Source organism: Argopecten irradians, chromosome 10 (genome assembly GCF_041381155.1).
Source record: "Argopecten irradians isolate NY chromosome 10, Ai_NY, whole genome shotgun sequence".
Lineage (NCBI taxonomy): Eukaryota > Metazoa > Mollusca > Bivalvia > Pectinida > Pectinidae > Argopecten > Argopecten irradians.
Genome location: NC_091143.1, coordinates 31,986,702 through 32,008,710, shown reverse-complemented (window position 1 = coordinate 32,008,710; position 22,009 = coordinate 31,986,702). Strand labels below are relative to the sequence as shown.

Here is a 22,009-nt window from a genome sequence, read left to right as displayed (position 1 = left end):
ATTTAGCTACCTACTGGGTCTAGACAGTACCCATACTTATGGTTTAGTTGATGTTGTCACTTAAAGATTTTTAAATTGAAAAAGATTGTTTAAATTGTATTTTAGTAGAACAGATGAAAATAAAATCAATTGAATGGACCTCTACCTGTCGTGTCTCTGGACTTTCAAACTTTAAACTTTATTACTAGTCTCTTTACAAAATAAACTGTGTAGAGAAACATTTTAACAACATTCAACAAAATTAATGCACCATAGATGGAAGCAAATTATATATCTTTTGTGTGAAATTTACATGTGCATTGAACGGATCACTGCCTAAGATGGGATATTAAAATATACTTTATCTATAAATGAATTCTCAATATTTTGTGCGATTTATATGTAAATTTGATTAATTTTTGTTTATACACAATACATATACCTATATTCATATTTTTTCTGTAACAAGCAGTAGCTTTCTGCTCTTGTGATTTATATTTTATACTGAATATATCTTATGTTGTAATCAGGGCATTAATGCAGACACATAGGGAAGAGAAGGGAGGTCAGGGAATAGAGTTGGATGAGGGAGCCATATAAGGCCTAGGCTTTGTTTATTTATTGGAGTTTGGCAGGTCATTTCAATTGAGGTCAAGCAGTCAGAGATAAAGTCATTATTTTGTTCTGAACATCTAAGGGAGGGTGTTTATGCATGGGGATGTTATTCAGCCCTGGGCTGTGATGCTTTAGGGTCTGGATAAGGAAAGGCAGTGATGTCAGAAAGGGAGTGGGGTCCAGCACGTAGTGTGGGTGTGTGTACATAATTTAGGGTATTAGAGTTTAGGGGATCTAGCCTTTAACCAATCAGTGGAGGACACTTGCTTCAACAGTTCCCTTATTTAGTCTTGGGCTGGTAAGTCACACGACCAAGACAGTCAATTATGATTGGGCAAACCTTATGTGACAAGAATATAAGGTATACTAGGTAGCTGGGCTCTGGTCAATTTCACAATTCTTGGAACAGAGTCAGTTGGATGTTATTGTTCCAGATCCTCCTAAATTTTATGTTGTTTTATTAATTAAATACCTTTAATTGTATTTAATTGTAATATGCTTTTTGAAGATACTTATCAACATATGTTAATATGTTACTCAACAAATTACAAACAACTGGTTGCAGCAACAATTTTTACCCCAAATTCAGATCATTGATAGATCAATTAAAATATTTTTCTGAAATGAAAAGGTACTCAGAGGATTTAAACTTGATACCGGTTGAGGTTGTACCCCTGGTAAATAAGATTGTCCCTGAAATAAAAGTTATACCTATATATAAGATCTATCAATTAAACCAGAGAATTTAACTTGATACCGGCTGAGGTGCTATCCCTGGTAAATAAAGTTGTCCCTGGTAGAAAAAAATCTTAACCTGATACCGGTGGGGACGCCCCCGGTAAATAAGGTCCCCGGTAGGAAAATTGATTTCGTACCAGATGGGTCCGCTTCTGGTAAATAAGGTCACCCCTAAATGCATGGTAGAAGTCTACCTGCAATATTTCTAAAGTATAACCTGATACCAGATGGGTCATCCCTGTTAAATAAGGTTACATAACAGTTTAAAATTAAGGGTAGAAGTCTACCTATATAACAAGTATGTTTGTAGTCATACGAGTAACTCCCAAGGAGCCAGATGTTAGGTTATTTAGTCATAGTTTAGATTGTAGGGTTTTATTTGTACATTTCATAGTAGGATTTAATTGCTTTTGAATTAGATAGATGTATCAGTAATAAAACAATTGGAATATAATCTTGCCTCATTGTATTATGTGTAAAGTAAAATAGAGTCACCACTTTTGTATAAACAAGTTCTGTATATTTTATATGTAGTCATTAACTGGTAACACTGCGCGTCTAAGTGGCGGCCAAATCTAACAGTATTCAAACAACGATGTATATGTTAATATTTTGAAAACGTGAAAGCACATCTTTATTCAAAATTTTTGTCCTTATGCAGTCTTGTAAATGCATTCTATACCTTTAGTTTCATAGCCAAAAGGACGCAATATTAATTCGAGATGATCTTCGTGACCGGGCGCGATCGTATTTAACTTTAATGATCAAAATACCAATTTCATGAGCCAATATCTCTGCCATTTTGTATCATTTGAACATACTTGATAGGCCTGCATCTCAGCATGCCAAATGCCAAATATCAGGTCTCTAGGACTCTTGGTTTAAATATATTTCAGTCTATTAAATCCCCTTGACCTTGAATGAAGACCAAGGTCATTCATTTGAAGAAACCTTAGGCCTTCATCTCAGCATGCCACAGGTCAAATATCAGGTCTCTAGGCCTCTCGCTTATTAAGAAGAAGTCGTTTAAAGATATCAAGCTTTCTAACCCCTGTGACCTTGAATTAAGGTTAAGGTCAAAGAAAAAGCATAAGTACTGTAGACATTCGTCCATGCAATGGCTATTCAAAAATTTAAGCATGTATGTTAAGTATTAAAGGCGCTGAAACCTTGCACATTTTTGGTGGGAACCCGACAAAATCGCCATTTTCGAAGGGTTATATATCCGCCATTTTGTATCAGATGACTTTGAAACTTGTCATTATACATTGCTGAGAGCATGCCCTTTCATATCCAACTTTCAAATCTTTTCTGTGGCAATTTTCGTTTTTGACCTTTGTTTGACCCCGTAGCGAACTCTTGATTTTGACATATTCTCTGATAACATGTAATGCACAAAAAACGCGCTATGTCAGGATGTACCTTAATGACTTAACGGGGATAACGTACAGCGTACGGTAATGAAGTTATGAACGTTTAAAGTTTGTTCGAAAAAGTAGTTTGTTACGTCTGTGACCTTGACCTTGAACATTTTTTGTAAAACCTCGAACGTACATTTCAAGATCTCATATACGTACATAACATGTCCAAAGTTGAGCTTCGTACTGTGTTCCGTTCGTGAGATTTCCTGCTAACAAGATTTGTGGAAATAAGAAAAAGAAAAAAAATAAGAAGAAGAAGAAGAAGAAGTTGATAATAAGAAGAAGAAGAAAAAACAGAACAATAACAAAAGGGATTTCCATCCGTAAATGGAAATCCTTAATAACTAGATTTGATCGCGATCAAAACAAGGGATTTCCACCCAGGTAATGATATAAGTAATGTTATCGAACAGACGATTGCCTAAATACTTTTTCCCTTCGCTTCAAGTCGAATAAATGAACGAACGGACGATCTCACTTAATTAATCAGAAAGCGTTTTTTTTTTCGAAAGTAGTCTGGTCCTACCGAAAAATAGAAAATCAGTTAATGGTTAATGTGTGGGTCGGGCAATACATGTAGATGTAAAATTTGCAAAGAATTTTGAATAACTTAATTTAAACTGAATAGTAGCAAACGTTAACGCGGTCCTCTATGGGGATTTATTTGGTTCTGTGGTCTCAAAACGGCCGGTATTTTCCCAAAATGGCACCGGTTGTGTTTAAACATCCGATGTCACAGGTGACAGCTCTGCCACACACATAAAAGGTTTTAAACCTGTCAGTTATTGGGTTTGTGTATTGCCTTTTTTGTTTATTTGTTTGTTTGATTAACATGTACGTCCTATTAAAAGCTAGAGTCACGGAAGGACGGCCTCCCAAGTATGCGGTGTAGCAACACATGTACGTGTATTTACGCAAAAATGTGTATATTGTTCGTATGTACGTGTACATGTAGAACTTAAAACATCTTGAAAAATATTCAAGTTGACTGAGTATAGGGAACTACCAACTAAATGAAAAACAAGACCTTCGAAATGGTCCCTAGGGATACAAAATTGAGCCCAAGATAGAATTTTAACCCGGCCGCTGATTGGTTGGCTAATTATGAATTTCAAAAGTAAAAATGTTTTCTGAAAGGTTATTATTCTAAAATAACAATAATATGAATTTGGAAATTCAGATTGAGATTTAGGTTCAAAATATCAATTTTGATAATGAATGGGTAAAAATACTAGAATTTCAGGATTTTTTAACGCAAAATGCGCCTGATTTCAATATAGCTACCTTGGTTGGGTTTGAACTTTGATTATAGAACACAATAGTCAACTAAAATTTCTTTAATAATACATCACAAAACTCTAACAAACTTTAACACTGTGGTCTATGTAAAATTATTTAGTGGGTTATTCTCTTTACCAAACTACAGATGTGTCATGGACGTGAGGTTGGGAAACTCGCTCTACATGTCTTGATTCTGATTCTTCAAAACAAAAAAACACATATGGGTGTTTCAACTCGACGTTCATTCTCCTTTACTTATAAAGATCTTCAACTAATGGGGAATAACTCGTACCATTAGAGTATTAGAGGATTAGCTCCCTTTGACCACATAATGTAATCCCATCACATTCACAACTACATACACAACATACAATGCACAAAATAAAATCGCCGAAAGGACAATTGATGTCCTATACCTCCGCCATTTTGAATCATATGACATTGGAAGTGGTCAATATATGTGTCTGAGATCATGCTCTTTCACATCCGATTCAGAACCTTTCTCTTGAAAATTTCTTAAATTACGAAATGCCATATGCGGAGGGCTATATTTCCGCCATTTTCGAATTCATGATTTCGAAATCATAAACCTTTACAGACAATATGCCAAAGTCAAAATTTACAAAAAATCAACACTCTACATTAAACAATAAAGGCCCTGCAAACTCAGGAAAATAAGGAAATGGAACAAATTGCCATATTTGGAGAGCTATATTTCCGCCATTTTTCTATAACCCATTGAAATTCATAATGTTTGAAGACAATAGTTCATACAACATATTACGAAAAATTAACACTGTACATGTAGGTTTAAAGCCACTGAAACAATTGGCGCAAGGACAAATAAAAATAAAAATTTCAATTTTTGATGTCTTATATCTCCGCCATTTTGAATAATATAACCATGAAATTGGTCATTATATGTGTCTGAGAGCATTCTCTTTAACATCCAATTCAAAACATTTCTGGTTGAAATTTCATAAATTACGGTGAAATTTACATTAAAAATGAACGAAACGTCATATGCAGAGGGCTATATTTCCGCCATTTGCTAATTTATGACTTTGAAATTATAACCCTGTACAGGCAATATGCCAATGTCTCCATTTACAAAATATCAACACCCTACAATAAGTGATAAAGGCCCTTTGAGCTCACAAATTACGGAAAAAAATAAGGAAATGGGGCAAATTGCCATATTTGGAGACCTTTATTTCCGCCATTTTTCAATATAACCCCTTCATTTCATAAGTTTTGAAAACAAAAGTTCATATAACACAAGTACGAAAAATCAAGACTGTACATACAGGTTTAAAGGCGCTGAAACGGCTCGAACAAGAGCAAATAAAAACTAGAATTTCGATTTTTGATGTCCTATATCTCCGCCATTTTGAATCCTATACCTTGAAATTGGTCATTTTTTTGTGTCTTAGAGGATGCTCTTTCACATCCAATTCAAAACATTTCTCTTTGAATTTTCATAAATAACGGTTAAATTTACGTTAAAAATGAACGAAATGCCATATTAGGAGGGCTATTTTCCCGATATTTTCAAATTTATGACTTTGAAATTACAAGCCTGCATAGACAATATGCCAAAGTCTACATTTACAAAATATCAACACCCTATATTAAATGATAAAGGCCCTTCGTGCTCAAAAAATACGGGAAAAATAAGGAAATGAAACAAATTGCCATATTTGGAGAGCTATATTTCCGTCATTTTTATTATATATAACTCATCGAAATTCATGGGTTTTGAAAACAAAAGTTTGTACAACACAGGTACAAAAAAACCAAGACTGTACATACAGGTTTAAAGGCACTGACACGTCTCGCGCAGGGACAAATAAAAACTAAAATTTCGATTTTTGATGTCCTATATCTCCGCCATTTTGAATCATATGACCTTGAAATTAGTCATTTTATGTGCCTGAGAGCATGCTTTGTCATATCCGCTCTTCAAAACTATTCTGTGACAAATTTCGTTTTTGAACTTTGCTTGACCCCGTAGCGACTCTTGACCTTTACATAATCTCTGATAATATGGCATGAGAAAAGCATGCGAAATGTCAGGGTCTGTCTGCATAATTAAACGTGGATGATGTACAGCGTAAAGTTATGAAGTTATGAGCGTTTAAATTTCGTTCAAAAAAGTAGTTTTTTTACGTCTGTGACCTTGACCTTGAACCTTATCGTACAAAATCGAACGAACGTTTCAAGCACTCATGTACGTACATAACGTGTCCAAATTTGATCGTCGTACCTTGTTCCGTTCGTGAGAAAAAGTGTTAAGAAGGTTTTGTGAAAATAATAAGAATAATAATAATAATAATAAGAAAAAACAGAACCAAAAACAATAGGGATTTCCATCCTGAATGGAAATCCCTAATAATCCTAAACAATTGTTTCATGATCATTTCTGCAAAACCAATTGCCGATAAGCATCATTGTTTCGTTTTATAAAGGTTTAAATACACTTTTTGTGGTCATTTTTGTTAACATTGGATAAAACTTGAGCTCTTGATTTGTTTTTTATACATTGTCGCCAACGAATATCTCCTAAGTTAAATTAATCATATCAGTCAGTTGTGAAAACTTTGTTGTCTGTTAATCATGACAGTAAAAGGCGACTAAATTTGGGATCTTATTTCATCTTCTTCAATATGGAGTTTCCTCTTCCTAACGTATCCTTTGACAACGCCTTACATACTGGCCGTCAGTTGAGCGTTAGCACAAGTGAGGTAGGCTATGAGTTCTGTCCGCTGGTCGAGACACATTATAGTATCCTTAATGTTCAGCATAATGGGAGTGGAACGACTGATTTTCCTCTCGTAAGTATAAACTTAAGTTACAAGTGGAAACATGTCACCTTTATTCCATATGTGTACTCTACGCTCATCTAATATCGTTGAGGATGAAACTTACTTTTTTAAAGATGCTTCACCGCCAATAGAGCATGAAATACTCATCAATGAACAATGATTGATATTAAATCGTGTATATATATGTCTAATTATCACAAAAATGATATAAAATAATTTATTTTTTGCTTTTGGCGCATGCACAATCAATACTTTATTCCATATAGGACATAGTGCCACAGAATTTTTTGGGATGCAATTAATTATCTTTAATATTTTTGTCTTGAAGTAAAATTTTAATTAATAATAAAATAATAATTGTAACTAAAGAAAAATACGAATTCGTCTGCTCCTGTTTTTGATAGCGAAAAAATGCCTTTTGTCAGTGGTGGAGCATCTTAAACTGTAATTCTTACTCTGACATTAGAAGCGATCTTTATAATTATGTCCTTTTAATCATCATTTCTTGGAACTGGATGACAATCAAAGGTTACAGTATTTAATGATCAGTCCGCCCATACAAAATACGTTAGCTTCTAGTCTATATCATATGTATCGCAGGCACATGTGTTTTAACTTCATATAATTTATGTGCAGTTATACTTCTTTTACATGTATCATCGTGACATTGAATTTTTCACTTCAAAGTAGTGTCTCATTAGCCAGTTTAGCTGCATATTATTATCATAATGTTTTAGATTTGAAATAGTTTTTATCCTGATGTAAACTCCGTTGTATTTATACGATTTTGATATGTAACACTCAAATAAAATAAATTGTGTAATTGTAAATTGTCGTATGTGACCGGATGGAGTTTGTTGTTTGGCATCTTTGGTGGCATATTCCAGTGAGATAGCACTTTAAAAAGGACAAGAGTTTCACTATTTCACTGAGACACCACACCTATATACAGACATTAACACACCGCAACACATGCATATAGAAGTGGTCGTCATAGCTGTTCGTAGTGAATTTTCAGCGATGTAATATGTAATATGCCATTGTAAAAATCGCGTGACTGGACCAATATTACAGTATTACAAACTGTGCACACAGTATCTTGCTTTTCATGGACGGCCTATCTTGTATGCAGTGATCAACATAACTCTTCAGTCACACGATATATACAGCGTCACCATGGTACGACAGGAAAACATTCTTAATGTCTTAAAATTTAGGCAGAAAACCTTCTGCATGGATCACATCAAGGAACAGGATTTGTATAATAATGACATCCAGAGCACGTAAAGTATTTAAATTTGTTTATATTGAGCAACATTTTTTTTAATAATGAATGTATAATCAACAAATGACATGTTATTTCATAAATATCAAAGTCACAACCGATCAATTTCATAAATACCATATTGAGATCACGCGATTGAGGCCGATATAATACTAGTAATTCAAAACATCGTATACATTGTAGACAAGAGGTCCATGGGCCTTAACGGTCACCTGATATTTGATACAAATTAGTTATGCCATTTACTAGCCAGCTGATGTCATTTGTTTACGAAATATAAACTTAGATCTAATAGGTATACAAAGTTTCATTAAACTTGGTACATATTAACTCACATTATCATCTTCAAAAGGTTCAATCACAGGTGTTCGTTTCTAATATAAGTATAAGTATAATACTGGGTCAAGGTCTATAACTCGGCTGGCCATATAACACTACCCAATTTCAGAAAAAGTATGATTATTAACCAACCGTATAGGATATGATAATAGGAATACTCTCAATCGACAGCCAGATAATTTATCTTTAATTTGGTATATGATACAATATATATCATGCTGTATAAATGTCACTAGGTATCCAGAAACATCGAAAAACAGTCAGATTTCAACTGGTCGGACACTGTGGTGTCCTCCGATAAACACGCCAGGGCTCTAATGGGTAGCTCAAAAACCACTGCATGTCAACATTTCAGCTTCATAGGAATTAAAGTTTGGTAAAAAACAAACTTACCGCTATGCTAGTTTTTAACTATATACCATCCATATACTCAATACAGCCTTTTGAGATTTCCGATTGAAAAAATGTGTGTCTCTAGCCGTCATGTTGATATGTGTGTAGTACATTTGTTTTCTCGGCGTTGATTGGTCAATTAATTTTCGAGAGCCAATCAACGCCGACAAAACAAATCTACTGCACACATACTTACATGGCGGCTAGAGACATAAATTTTTCAATCGGAAATTTCAAAGGACTACGTTAGGCAAATGGATGATATTATCCATGGATTTACTAACCGGTAAGTTTGTTTTCTACCAAACTTTTATTCTTATGACGCTGAAGTGTTGACATGCAGTGGTTTTTGAGCTACCCATTAGAGCACTGGCGTGTTTATCGGAGGACACCACAGTGTCCGACCAGTTGAAATCTCTCTGTTTTCCGATGTTTCTGGATACCTAGTGACATTTATACGGCATGATATATATTGTATCATATACCAAATTAAAGATAAATTATCTGGCTGTCGAATGAGAGTATTCCTATTATCATATCCTATACGGTTGGTTAATAATCATACTTTTTCTGAAATTGGGTAGTGTTATATGACCGGCCGAGTTATAGACCTTGACCCAGTATTATACTTATACCTATATAAGAAACGAACACCTGTGGTTCAATAATTATCATTGCAAAGGGCAACAACTTTGTAATTAAGTTAGAGTAGGATCAAGCTGATTTCCGAACTCCTCCGAGATCTTTGCAATGTTAGTCTACATACAAAGTTTAAACTATTGCGTTCAAAAGGTCCAAACATAATTGTTAGTGCAAAGGACAATACCTCTGTAAATAACAGTCGAATTTGGTTAATATTCCAACTTATCCGAGATCTTTCCAATTTTAGTCTTAATACACAATTTTATTTCACAGTGTCCAAAATAATTATAAGTGAAAAGGGCAATAACTCCGTAAATTATCGTTTGATCAAGCTGATTTACGAACTCGTCCAAGATATTTCTAATGTATGTCTCCATAAAAAGCAATCTGATTAAAACACAGATCCTTATAACTACTCCGTTCAATAAAGGATCTGACAATATCCCATAAGGGGTCACGTCCAGATGACCTTTATACCACGTGTACTTCAGAGCAAATGCAGTTTCTACACCTTACAACATCAATTGAAAACGTCTTTTCGCCCTAGTATACATATGCAATTAGCTTTGTTGTGCACTTCGGGCGAGATGACTACATAAATGAAAATAATTTGGAGAGCTTTTTCAAACTTTTTCGTCCCCAGTCAAGATTCTGGCAGTGCCAATTTGATTGGCCATTTCAAAAGGTCATCTTGACGTGACCCCTAATGGGATGCTCTCAGATCCTCTTATCCAACGTGGTGATATTAAGATCTGTATTCGGATTGCATAAAGTTTCATTAAGCTCAATTTATATTTACACAAGGTATCACGTTCACAAGGTCCAATAATAATTATTAGTGCTAAAGGCAATAACTCCATAAATTACCGTCGAATCAAGCTGATTTTTAAACTCGTCCGAGATCTTTCCAAATGTTAGTTTATATATAAAATTTCATTAAGCTCGGTGCATATTTTCTTAAGTTATTACGTTCACAAAGAAACGTTATCAAGCGTCGCATGACGACGGACAAAACTAAAGACTATAGCAATAGGTCACCATGACCTATGGTCAGGTGACCTAAACATGTGATAAAATAGATAAACAAGTAAAGATTAATTAAAGATATTATGTTTTATTTAAGGTTCCAAATAGTTAGTTTTAAAACTCTGTATAATTCGTCACTTCTCTGAATACTGAAATTACAATTTTCAATTAACTAGTGGTAATTGCTCACTATAATGTAACATTACTAATTGTATCGCATTTAAAAGCAACATGATCCACTAATGTACACAAACAACCGGATAATTAGTCCAGATTACTATGTCCATATCTCAAAGAGTTTGATATTGGTCTCGAATCGACGGTCATTAGTTAAAGACAAATAAAATAATGTTCCCGACAAGTAGTATCGTTAACGGGCGATTGACGTGTACGTTTTACGTATACTTGGTAAAAACGAATGGTATAAATGTGAAGTATACGCAAGTCGAACTGTCATTCTGCAAGTAGTTTGTAAACATCAATAGAATAAACGACTTGATGCATGATGCAACAATCAAATACCTATGTCGAACCCAATGTTTTCTTTAACCTTTTTTTTCATGTAATCTATATAGCTAGTTTAATATCATGATGGAATTCTATAGGTATTTTTAAGTTAACGAGGTATCAAACTTCATCGGCACATAGATACAAACGGTACACAAACGTAAACATACATGTATATAAAAAGTCTAATGATATAGGTGCTTGATGGACTTATATAACAGTGTATAAATATGAGACATGTTTTCATTAAGTATTAACTTGTGTATACTTCTGTTTCGTTGCTACACTCAAGGTACATGCTATCGCGTTGTGGATACATTAATATGCATTCAGTAAGTTGATGCCCTACAGGTTATTAATATCATTGTGTAAGTGTAGGACATAAAATCACACGGACTGTGCATTTTTTTGTACCCAAGTAAGCTTTATAGACTATTTAAATATGTCCTCCAAACGCTCTTGACTTTAAATGAACAAAACACTTAACCGGTGGTGTAAAATATGATCACAAAGTTTGAGCAAGATTATATGATAAAATTGTCAAAGGGACGACTGGTAGACGAGTATTATCTGTTACACTTTGATCACTAAGGAAGTGAAAACAAAAAGTTTCCTTTAACACTTATATGGTATGAAGAGAATGATCACTAGGTAGGAGATCTACTGACAATGGACGGATGTATTAGTATAAAAATCATTCTAACTTAATAACATTCATATCACACAGGATCTTGACTATACCATGATGAGAATAGCCCATTTAAAAAACAGAATAAAACATGAAAATTAACATAATAGCATATATATGAGCTATTGGTAAACATTAGTTAAATAGGAATTTAATACATAATTGAATGTTTACCGATGCAAAACGTTCAAGTAAGAATAAAACATCTGCAGTCATTATATATATAACTAGCTGACTGATGAGGTATTCTTTTATTGATACGGTTACAATATCCCTAATGACAGAAATGCACCATACAATGTGTATATTGCTTTATGATACATCTAGAAAATAAAATATACAAACATATTATGAAAACTAATAAATAAAAATACCTTATATATGGAAAACAATAAAATAACTGTACCTTTAATTAAGAAAATGAACTTTTGTTAATCATATATGCATTCATCAAAGCAGAAAATAACAATAACTACGATTGGTATGTAAAGAAGAAAATATATCATGAAGAACATCACTCAGAGCATCCCTGAGAGTCAATAATTTGTATAAGAAAAAGTATGCATATGTATTATAATAGTAAATCAAACAGAACACACCTACATCATTAAGCTACAAAAAATCGCCCAACACTATGTGATTGAAACAAGCAAAATACTGGTATTATTTCATGGACATATCACAGGAGGTAACATAATTAATTTGCATCAATAGAAAAAACACATATCACTTTCTTTCAGTAGGAATGGCAAATCTACGCATAAAATTGAAAGATATTGAAGATATTGACATCTTTACCAGTCTACTCTCATTGTTTGCTTCAATACCAGCGTTAGGGTTTTACGATTATATAACACTATGAAGAAAAGCAGCAGAGAAAATCTCAGAAGACCATTACATTAGGGACAAACCAATAACGACCATGCAATCTGTATGAAAAGTACATGCAACCAGGTGAGGATGCGTTTTAGTTATGATTTAAAATATTTTTGTAGATTATCCCATGACTAATAAACTACAGAAGCATGACAGTATTTTTAACTATCGATTGCATCAAAAAGTTATTTCATCTGAGCCATGATACTTCTGTCATGAAGTCTAAGAAGTTTTGCGCGCCTTGGCGAGAAAAAATTAAAACTTCGAGACGAGTTTCATAAAATCTCATATAAAATGAACACAAATAAGACACTTTATCACATATCTACAAATATCTACATAACAAAGAATGTTACGTCAAAATGCATTTCATAAATCCGCTAGAGACCGCCATTTTGTCCCATATTACACGGTGGAAATCACTGGATACCAGGCGGATTATGTGAGAAATAGTGAATATCCGGTTATTATCGCGAGGATGATAGTTCCGCAAAAGTCGAAAACCGCTAAAAAATTATTTCTCGTCGACTATACGGTATTAGGTAGCTTTCACTTACTCATGGTACCGGCAATCTCTTTACTGGTATTCTTAACATTTCAATGTCAAAACAGAACTCCGAAGATTTCGAAAATAAGCGTTGGAGTTAAATTACTTTACCGATGCAGGAGCTGAAAAGCGATCCTTCTCACCAGACTCACGACTGTAACAATAGTGCTAACAATGATATGGAAATGACATTATTCAAAACAGTTAAGATCTACAATTGTAATCTACTACACAACACCATTCACCAACCTTTCTTACTTTGTAAGACGTAAATCGTGATAATCAAAGCTAACACGTGAAATACATGTAAAAACAATAATGAATCAGCTGAGCAGCGTCATGGGAGACGTTAAATAAAAATGCTGGATGTAGAGGTAAATACGTTACGCTGTTACAAAGGCACATAATTGTATGTAATGGGTAAATACTCATTAAAATCACAATATGTACAGGTAAATGAGTACTTAAATGTCAATAAAATATCACAATAGTAGCTTTCATATTTTCAAACTTATATTGCACTTTAACTCATTTAACCCCCTAAAATTCCATACTGGACCAATCTAGTCTTTGTTTTAGAAAAGCGTAAATGCGTCTTCAGGGGTGAATAGGTTAACACTATGTATGTTAAAGATACTTTAAGTACGAATTTTTAGCTCAAGAACTGAAAAAATGCAAATGTATCAACGATATTCTTAACTTTAGTAAAGTTTTCTATAGAATTCTTTCATTTTCCAAGTACGGATAGTTAATTCACAATCATAGCATCAAATGAGCAACGATTTCACTAATCTAGTTCTAATTCTGCCTATATGATGAATTGTCATTTTATATTCTTGGTATAAGATATATGCGTTTAACGCAAGATGGTTTTTATCTATGATTGTATCCGCGTCTTCATTGGATTAAAGAGAAAATCCTTACAGTAAACCTGGCCGACTGTACACCTAAGACACGACACATGTTTTGCTCTGAGGGGCGCTTTGTGTCCTTGAGTTTGCAGTTGTAGGTGGATGAAGGCGGGACGCTTGTCCTTTGTTTGAGGGAGCATTTTTCTTCGGCTGTTGTGGAACAGGTTTCTCTTCTTTTTCTTCGTTGACTAACGCTGGCTGATCAACATTTTCGTCGGTGTCTTTCGCTGGTTGATCAACCTCAGGTTTAGGTTCAATTTTCGCATAATTACTTTCCTTTGTTTCTTCGGTAACTTGTGGCGGTTGCTTAGTTTCAGCCTTTGTTTCAGGTTGTTGTAATTCAGGTTCTTTTGTTTCAGATTTCTGTTTTTCAAGCTGCTGTGTAGATACTTTAGAGTCGTTTTTCTTTGGTGGTTCTTGTTTTTTCACAGCTACTTCTAATTTAACGATCTTGGTTGTTGTTAATTTTTGCGGAGTGACCGCCTTGTCGGACTTCAATGGAGCTAAAACCTTTGTACCTATTATATCGCCTCCTAAAGTACTGGCACTGCGGGACATAGAGCGTCTTAACTTCTTCTCAATGTCCTGGACTTTCTCAGGTTTAGCTATAAATTAGAAACAATTCCATTACTAGCAAATAAGAAATTCGTATCAATAAAGACATATATAACATATACATTTCATGAAATAAGATTTTGTTTTAAAACTGCGCCAAGATCTTGCTCCAGAATTTGTGAATGCGTTACTATATAACGCATTTCAGCGGTTGTGACAATCATGCAACTTTCAGTTTGACCAGCATATAAATCCTTTTCCAACACCAAGAAAAATGCTTGATTAATCATTTATTTGATATCAATATTACCTGCTGCCTTTCTTTTACTTTTCTTATTCTCTTTGAATTCAAACGGAAGTTGCTGTTTAACTCTCAAACATTCCACCATGGCATCTAACCAGGGTTGGTTTGCAGCTTTGAGTTTGACTTCTCCAGACTCTTCACTCAGCACCATCACCTTCAGTTTGGTGGCATGTTCCCCACAAAGCCACACCATTTTACCACTGGGCAGACGACACCTGATGGATAGATTTTCAGACAATATGTTACAATCAGACAGACAGTACCTCACGGAGTCACAACACTTCACCACAGAGTAGACGTCACCTGATATACAGATTTTCAGACAATATTTTAGTTAGAGCGACAGACAGTTACTTATTTATAGAGTCACAACATTTTACCACAGGGCAGACAACAATTTATGTACAGATTTTCAATCTTTTAATATCTGAGTCAGTAATATAAGTACCTAATTTACATGCTAAAGATAATTGCATTGATTAGAAATTACGACATATTTGCCTACATCTAATCACGTCTTGGTCACAATATCGATTAGAAAAACAGCTGCCATGCAGATGAAATATGACGACTGATTTATTTGATATTTTTTATTGGACTACAGCTGGTGGCAAGTTGTTCCAGAAAATTATCAGTACAATCTCTTAATGTGTGCAATTTACCAGTGGGAAGACATTAGCTGGTATACCAACCAGTGCATTTGTCAAAAGAAAACCAGTATCAACATTGGTCGTCTTTGTATCTGGATATCTATTACTTTATCTGTCCAGAAATTTATACATTGATACTAGAGGTGTAGGTACATGAAATCAATTACAGACAGTAGAAAATGTATTTTAAAGAATTATTATAAAAATAAGAATGGTATGGCAAAATTTGATGTGCGAAATCAATATGAAGCATATTCATAAATTCACAATAATCGCCATATCAGTGTCTGCTATTGCAAGGAGACACAACATGAATATACTACAGCCTCCCAAATTGTACATAAATTCACACAAGCTTCATCAATAATTATACATTTAACAGGTTCGAAACTGTTGGACATAATTTACACAAGTAGAAGTAACATTTACCTCTTTAACTTTCCCTTTTCTTTGTTGGTATCCAGTTCAAATATTCGTTTCCTCAAATTGTGGTAGGACGTCTGGAAATCTGTATCGCTGTTCAACGCCAACTGGTAAATAAATCATATATATATGTATATATCAAAATATGTTAAACAAATTGTACACAACTTGTATATTAATGGTTTTCAAGACGGTAAGTGCTTTCACTACACTCAATCGTCACCAAGTGTTTTGAATAAGCTCTCAACCTTGCCTTTTTCAGAGTGAACATTTCACTTCCGGTGGGCCAACATTTCTCTGGTGTTCTCTCATTCTCTGTGTAATGAACTATCAACCAACACTAGGGTCAAAGGTCACACTGTATTTATTTGAGTCAAAGTCCTATGATTTCTGAGTGAATTCTTACCTACAATGAAGTCAGAAGTCATACTAACATCCTGTAATTGTTTGACAAACATTTTATCCTACATTAGAGGCAGCGTTCTAATTGTGTAATAAACTCTAAAGAGGTCAGATTTCTTACTTGCAATCTATCTGATTAATGAACTACATAGGGTTCAAAGTTCATTCTTACGTCCTTAACCTGATTAATGAATTTCACACAGAGTTCATACTTACATCCTCGATCTGATTGATGAACTCCTGTCCCTCTGTATCATTGTGGAGTCGGAGAACAAACTCCGAGTTATGTTCCATCACCAAGGTAACGCGAGCCAGGTAAGCGGCAAAGTCGTTTAAATCAATCGTCTCGTCTTTATATTTTGTCGGGTCTACTTGAAACACCTGTGTGAAAAGTTGCATAGATAATTGAAATGGCTAATGTGTAAATCGGAGTTATTTTCTTTTACTGAAATGGTATTCTTTCTACTAAAAACATACACTAGATTTAGTTCAAAATCAATTTTGCTTCTAAAATTTGATTGTGCCAAAAGAAGCTTGATTACAGTATTTAACAATGTCTAATTTTGAGACTGAACAGAGATGTAATCCTACAGCTGCAAGTGACTTATTATTTGACTTTTAAAGATCAATGCCGTCAGCAGAATCTTTGGAAGAATTTTTAGTTAATATCCGAACTTCATGTCAATCAAAGTGAAATAGTCTTACCCCTGCTTCTTGTGAAGGAGTCAGAAGAATTGGGTCTGCTACACTATGCCATCCCTGATCAAATATTATGAACAGATTTATAAGATGGAAACAGGAAACATACGTACAGATGTGAGAATTTCAATACTTTTACTTATCTTATTGAAGATACATCTGGAAAGATTCATTATAACCTTACAGGGATAAATGAGTGATGCAACATCAACTTCATTCGTCCAAAAGCTTATCTTACCATTATATTTCTTAATGAAAAAAAATGAACGGAACACTTGTTTTATCAATAGATGGTAGAGGAAAACATACTGTCAGAAACCATGAATATCAATTGTTGAATAGATATCACAATGTACCAATTAGGCATGGAGTAATTTCATTATAAAAAGTACATTTTGGTTCATTCTGTAAAGAGTTTTGTTAACAAAACACAAATTACCTGTTCACATTCACACAATGTATAGATGCTGTATGAGCGTAGCGTTTCTGTATCCTCCTTTGATCCTTCTGAGGCTTCTAGTATAACATATTATAAACATTTCCATGATTAACAAAGACAAAGCAACAACTAATTCGCCATAACCTACCTCCTTACATAGAACATATTACTTTATGCTATACCATACTCATTTCTACTAATGCCTCTTCAACACAAGCTTTGATTCATTGGAATAATGACGTTAAAATACTAAAGGTAAACGAATTAAAGGAGTAGCAGGATGAAAAGCCGATTTTATTTTTCATTGAAGTTTACATGAAATGCCTTTGACAAATAAACTGTTTAACAATTAAACGTTGAATAATCCGTACTATTGAAATGTTGAGAATGTTATGCCATAAAGTTTTGCACCATTTGAATGTTGAACATTTTGTACCATAATATTGTCTACCATTTGAATGTTGCACATTTTGTATCATAAATTTTTGCACCATTGGAATGTTGAACATTTTGTACCATAATATTGTCTACCATTTGAATGTTGCACATTTTGTATCATAAATTTTTGCACCATTGGAATGTTGAACATTTTGTACCATAATATTGTCTACCATTTGAATGTTGCACATTTTGTATCATAAATTTTTGCACCATTGGAATGTTGAACATTTTGTACCATAATATTGTCTACCATTTGAATGTTGCACATTTTGTATCATAAATTTTTGCACCATTGGAATGTTGAACATTTTGTACCATAATATTGTCTACCATTTGAATGTTGCACATTTTGTATCATAAATTTTTGCACCATTGGAATGTTGAACATTTTGTACCATAATTTTGTCTATCATAGGAATATTGCAATTTTTGTACCATTGGATTGCTGACTTGTTTGTGTCATTCACATATTGAAAATTTTGTACGATTGGGATGTGGAAATTTTTGTATCCACTGATATGTTGAAAAGTTTAACTTATATATCTTTACTTGATTTAGCCATGATGTCAACAGCAAAGAGTCTTGGGTAGGTGCCGATGTCTTGTTCACTGGCGTATCTAGAGATCTCTCGTAAAAACTTCCTCTGGGCTAACTCAAACATTTCCTGCAAGTTATACATATACATTATGTTTCTTATCTGTATCAGTGAAGGAAACCTGAGAGTCTCATCAGAATACTATAAATAAAACGTGTTTCTTAACTGTATCATTTAAGGAAGCTTTTTGCAAAGCCTTTGTCACAAAGCAGATCCATGTTAACTTGTCAATTAGCTATTGTCTACATAATCTGGATTTAGTGGTTACAATTTTTGCATTTTGACTAAAATGGGAAAATTAAATTTAAACAATTTGCAATTCTCCATCTGACTAAAATAGAATATAAGGTTTATTTCACGAAAATAAATTGTAGAGGCTAAACCTATGTCCCAAAAAATCGCTAAAGTTATTGGCAATACTGTATGATTTGAAACACAATAGGTATATGAAGTGCATGTTCCTTCATATGAACTTTTAAAATTTCAGAAAAGTTAAAGTGAATGATGAAATATCAAACCTGGAAAGAGAGCTGAGCTTTTGCTGCATTTGCTAATTCTAATTTTCTCTTTTTCTCCTCAGCATCCTTCTGACTCTCTGGTAACATGTGCTGCTTAACCAAAGACAACAGTTTTTTGTGCGAGACATCAGATTTCTCCTGGAAGTCGACGGTTGGGTAGGCATTGGCATGAAAACCAACCTGGAATGAAAATATAAGTACAATAATTTTTTGTCTTAGCAATTAATATCGTGATAATCTGCTTATCTAGCATGTCTGATTTATCAATAAATTGTCCTTTGCAATACATAGACCATATCTTTAGTTCCGAAGATAGTCTTCATAGATGTGTTTGGACTGTAAATTATTTTTGACAGTTCAAAAGCTGGATTTAAACGTAAGATACATTTTAATGAAATTAAATTACCTCTGATACTTTCCAGGCATTTCCAGTCCCAACAACTGCAACGATAACTGGAACTTTGAGTTGAACAGCAAACCGGATTTCTTTACAGCAGTTCTCGGAGAGTGCATATTCATCGGACACAAAAGCCACCATGATGCGAGACTCAGAGAGTCCTTTGAATAGCCTATAGAAGAGCTGGTCATTCTGTGAGAAAGAGAAATCACACTCTAACATTAATATGTATCAAAGCGTAGCTAGGTCTGGATAGGCCTGCATGCCTGTGGGTGCAGAAGCTGTCGGGAAATTGTTACAATGTAGTAACCATTTTACTTCTATGGTAACTTTTAACGTATATACCAATGGTAAATGGAGGTCACGATATTTTGGTGAAAACCATGCATTTTTATATACATATAATCGTACTATACTAGACTCCCCTGACAAGTGCACAACAAAAACTATTTTCTAAATCAACAATCTGTTCATATTCGACAAAAATAAAAGTCAACTATTTTGTGAGTAAACACCGGAAATCATGGATTAACACGCGTTTTAACGGGGCGGGAAGTGAACCAAAATTGAAAAATTCACTTTTGGCCAAGAACATATTGCAATTGCTATTTTAGTTGTTTTGCTATCATTTTAATATAGTTATATGTTTTTAGAATATTTCTAACTTTGCATGCGATGTTGTTTATTTTGGTATTCGTATTGTTTATCGGTTCAAAATCCACAATTGTTTGAGGGATTTTGGTAAAGAGGTCTAATATTGTCTTCAACAAAATTTAAACATAATCAAATTTAACAACTAAATGCACTTGGTAACCGGAAATATATAGACTATTCTAATAAATTTCCAGAATGGCCAATCTTGAAGTCTTTCAAATGTGCAATTTCAGTTATGTTAGGCATAGAGTTGGACATAACATATGTAATTATACGTAATTTATATTCAGCAGCGTAACGTGTATTCAAATTTTGTGTTTGTTCTGACTGTATAAAAATGTAAGTCAGACTATTTTGTGCATGCTTAAGCATGCAAGCATGCACGGGCGCTACGACACTGTGTATACAGGTAATTCAACATTAAACTAACACAAAACCGAAACAATTTTCATCTTTCATCTTCTAGGAACCTTGATGAGGAAAGAAATTACTATGTTAAAATCATGAATTTGTTGTAAATGTGTTCATTAAAAGTGTGTTTCATTTTAAGTATAAAAGTGTATTTTTGAAAGCTAACTAACAAATTTCCAGTCTAACCACAATCCTATTTGTCACGTCAAAGTTCAAAGTAAGTAATAATACAAATAGGCAGTAGCAATTTTATCTTCCATAGAATGTTTGCATATTATATAAGTGCGAAATCGATATATCACCAATTAAATTAAAATTAGAGTCAATTAAAATTACCATACGCTCCAATGAGTTGTAGAGAAGCAGAATTGCAAGCTTAATTTTTATTACATTGGGCATATCACGTATGAGGAATGGTGGGTTCCTGAAATGTCTAAATCAAAATCTGACGTTAAATTTTGTTTATCATTTCTTTATGATTTAACAACAATAACAAAACTCTATCTTTTTATAGAGCAAAACTTGTGAATGGGAAGCAAGACAAATAGACAGATGTACAGTGGGATACGTTGATTTATAACTTACCACATTGATTTGCTCCACATCTATCCAACAAGGTATACCATTGTTCTCCAGAAACTCCTTGATCTCGCGAGGATCACCAAATCCTAGAGCTCCATCTTTCTTCCTGGAAAATAACAATTGTTCATAGAAAGAGAAATAAATGATAACAGAATAACAGAGATTAAGGAAATTTAGTTTCTACAAATAATTTTACACATAAATTTTGGTTTTGTTTAGTTTTGTTTATTTTATTTACGTCATTTTAACATCATTAACATCACTGAAGCCTGCCCCCGAAGACACCAAGCAACATATATATTCCACCTAGTCACATTATACCGACAAGGACAAACAAGTTGCCCCACTCCCTCTATGCTGAGTGCTAAGCAGAATCAGTAACTACCACTTTAATTTATAGGCTATGGTGTGTCTCGCCCAAGGGATAGGACCAAAAGACTTCATCACTAGGGTGAACGCTCAACTGAAGGCCACAAATGGACGCGTCAAGACAAGACGTTAGAATAATATTATATCTTTAGTTGTCTTTTGTGATCATGCAATAGGGCAGCAGGTATAATTCCAACGGCAGTGGCATAACTTCAAATGAAATAATTTAAAATGAAACTCTCCAATTTGTTTCGTGCAGCATTAACTGTATATATTATACTTTTTTTACATTGATAAAGAGCGCTTTAGAAATAAAAAAAGGAAATAAGTGTGCAGTATATTACATAAAACAGGTAGGCCTCAGTGAAGTTTCCATAGTTTCAAATTATGATACAATATTTAATAACCGATTTCATATGCTTTATGAAATAAAAAAATCAATAAAACTATTTCAAAACAAACGAATTTGAATGAGAGTGAAAATTTTCGTATACTTA

General features: G+C 33.8%; 1 protein-coding gene and 1 long non-coding RNA gene across 4 annotated transcripts in view; one reads left to right on the top strand and one right to left on the bottom strand.

Annotated features, from left to right (window-relative positions):
- Window positions 1-7,370: 7,370 nt before the first annotated feature.
- Window positions 7,371-21,983, top strand: LOC138333668 (uncharacterized). Of its 3 annotated transcripts, none has more exons than XR_011210019.1 (4): window positions 7,371-8,038; window positions 19,162-19,296; window positions 19,522-21,178; window positions 21,544-21,983. It is a non-coding gene; the product is annotated as an uncharacterized lncRNA (long non-coding RNA). The 3 variants fall into 3 exon arrangements; XR_011210018.1 differs by lacking the exon at window positions 7,371-8,038 and adding an exon at window positions 8,833-9,162; XR_011210017.1 differs by lacking the exon at window positions 7,371-8,038 and adding an exon at window positions 12,628-12,693.
- The window catches only part of LOC138333667 (uncharacterized), a 59,531-nt gene continuing 48,138 nt past the window's right edge, over window positions 10,617-22,009 (bottom strand). Inside the window, exons 42-51 of the mRNA XM_069282196.1 lie at window positions 21,147-21,249; window positions 19,506-19,688; window positions 19,100-19,279; window positions 18,536-18,650; window positions 17,546-17,622; window positions 17,113-17,166; window positions 16,624-16,788; window positions 16,012-16,112; window positions 14,939-15,147; window positions 10,617-14,678 (exon numbers count right to left, since the gene is read on the bottom strand). Of these exons, the coding sequence (XP_069138297.1) occupies window positions 14,110-14,678; window positions 14,939-15,147; window positions 16,012-16,112; window positions 16,624-16,788; window positions 17,113-17,166; window positions 17,546-17,622; window positions 18,536-18,650; window positions 19,100-19,279; window positions 19,506-19,688; window positions 21,147-21,249 (1,756 nt within the window). The 3' untranslated portion in view covers window positions 10,617-14,109. The remainder of the gene's footprint in view (window positions 14,679-14,938; window positions 15,148-16,011; window positions 16,113-16,623; window positions 16,789-17,112; window positions 17,167-17,545; window positions 17,623-18,535; window positions 18,651-19,099; window positions 19,280-19,505; window positions 19,689-21,146; window positions 21,250-22,009) is intronic.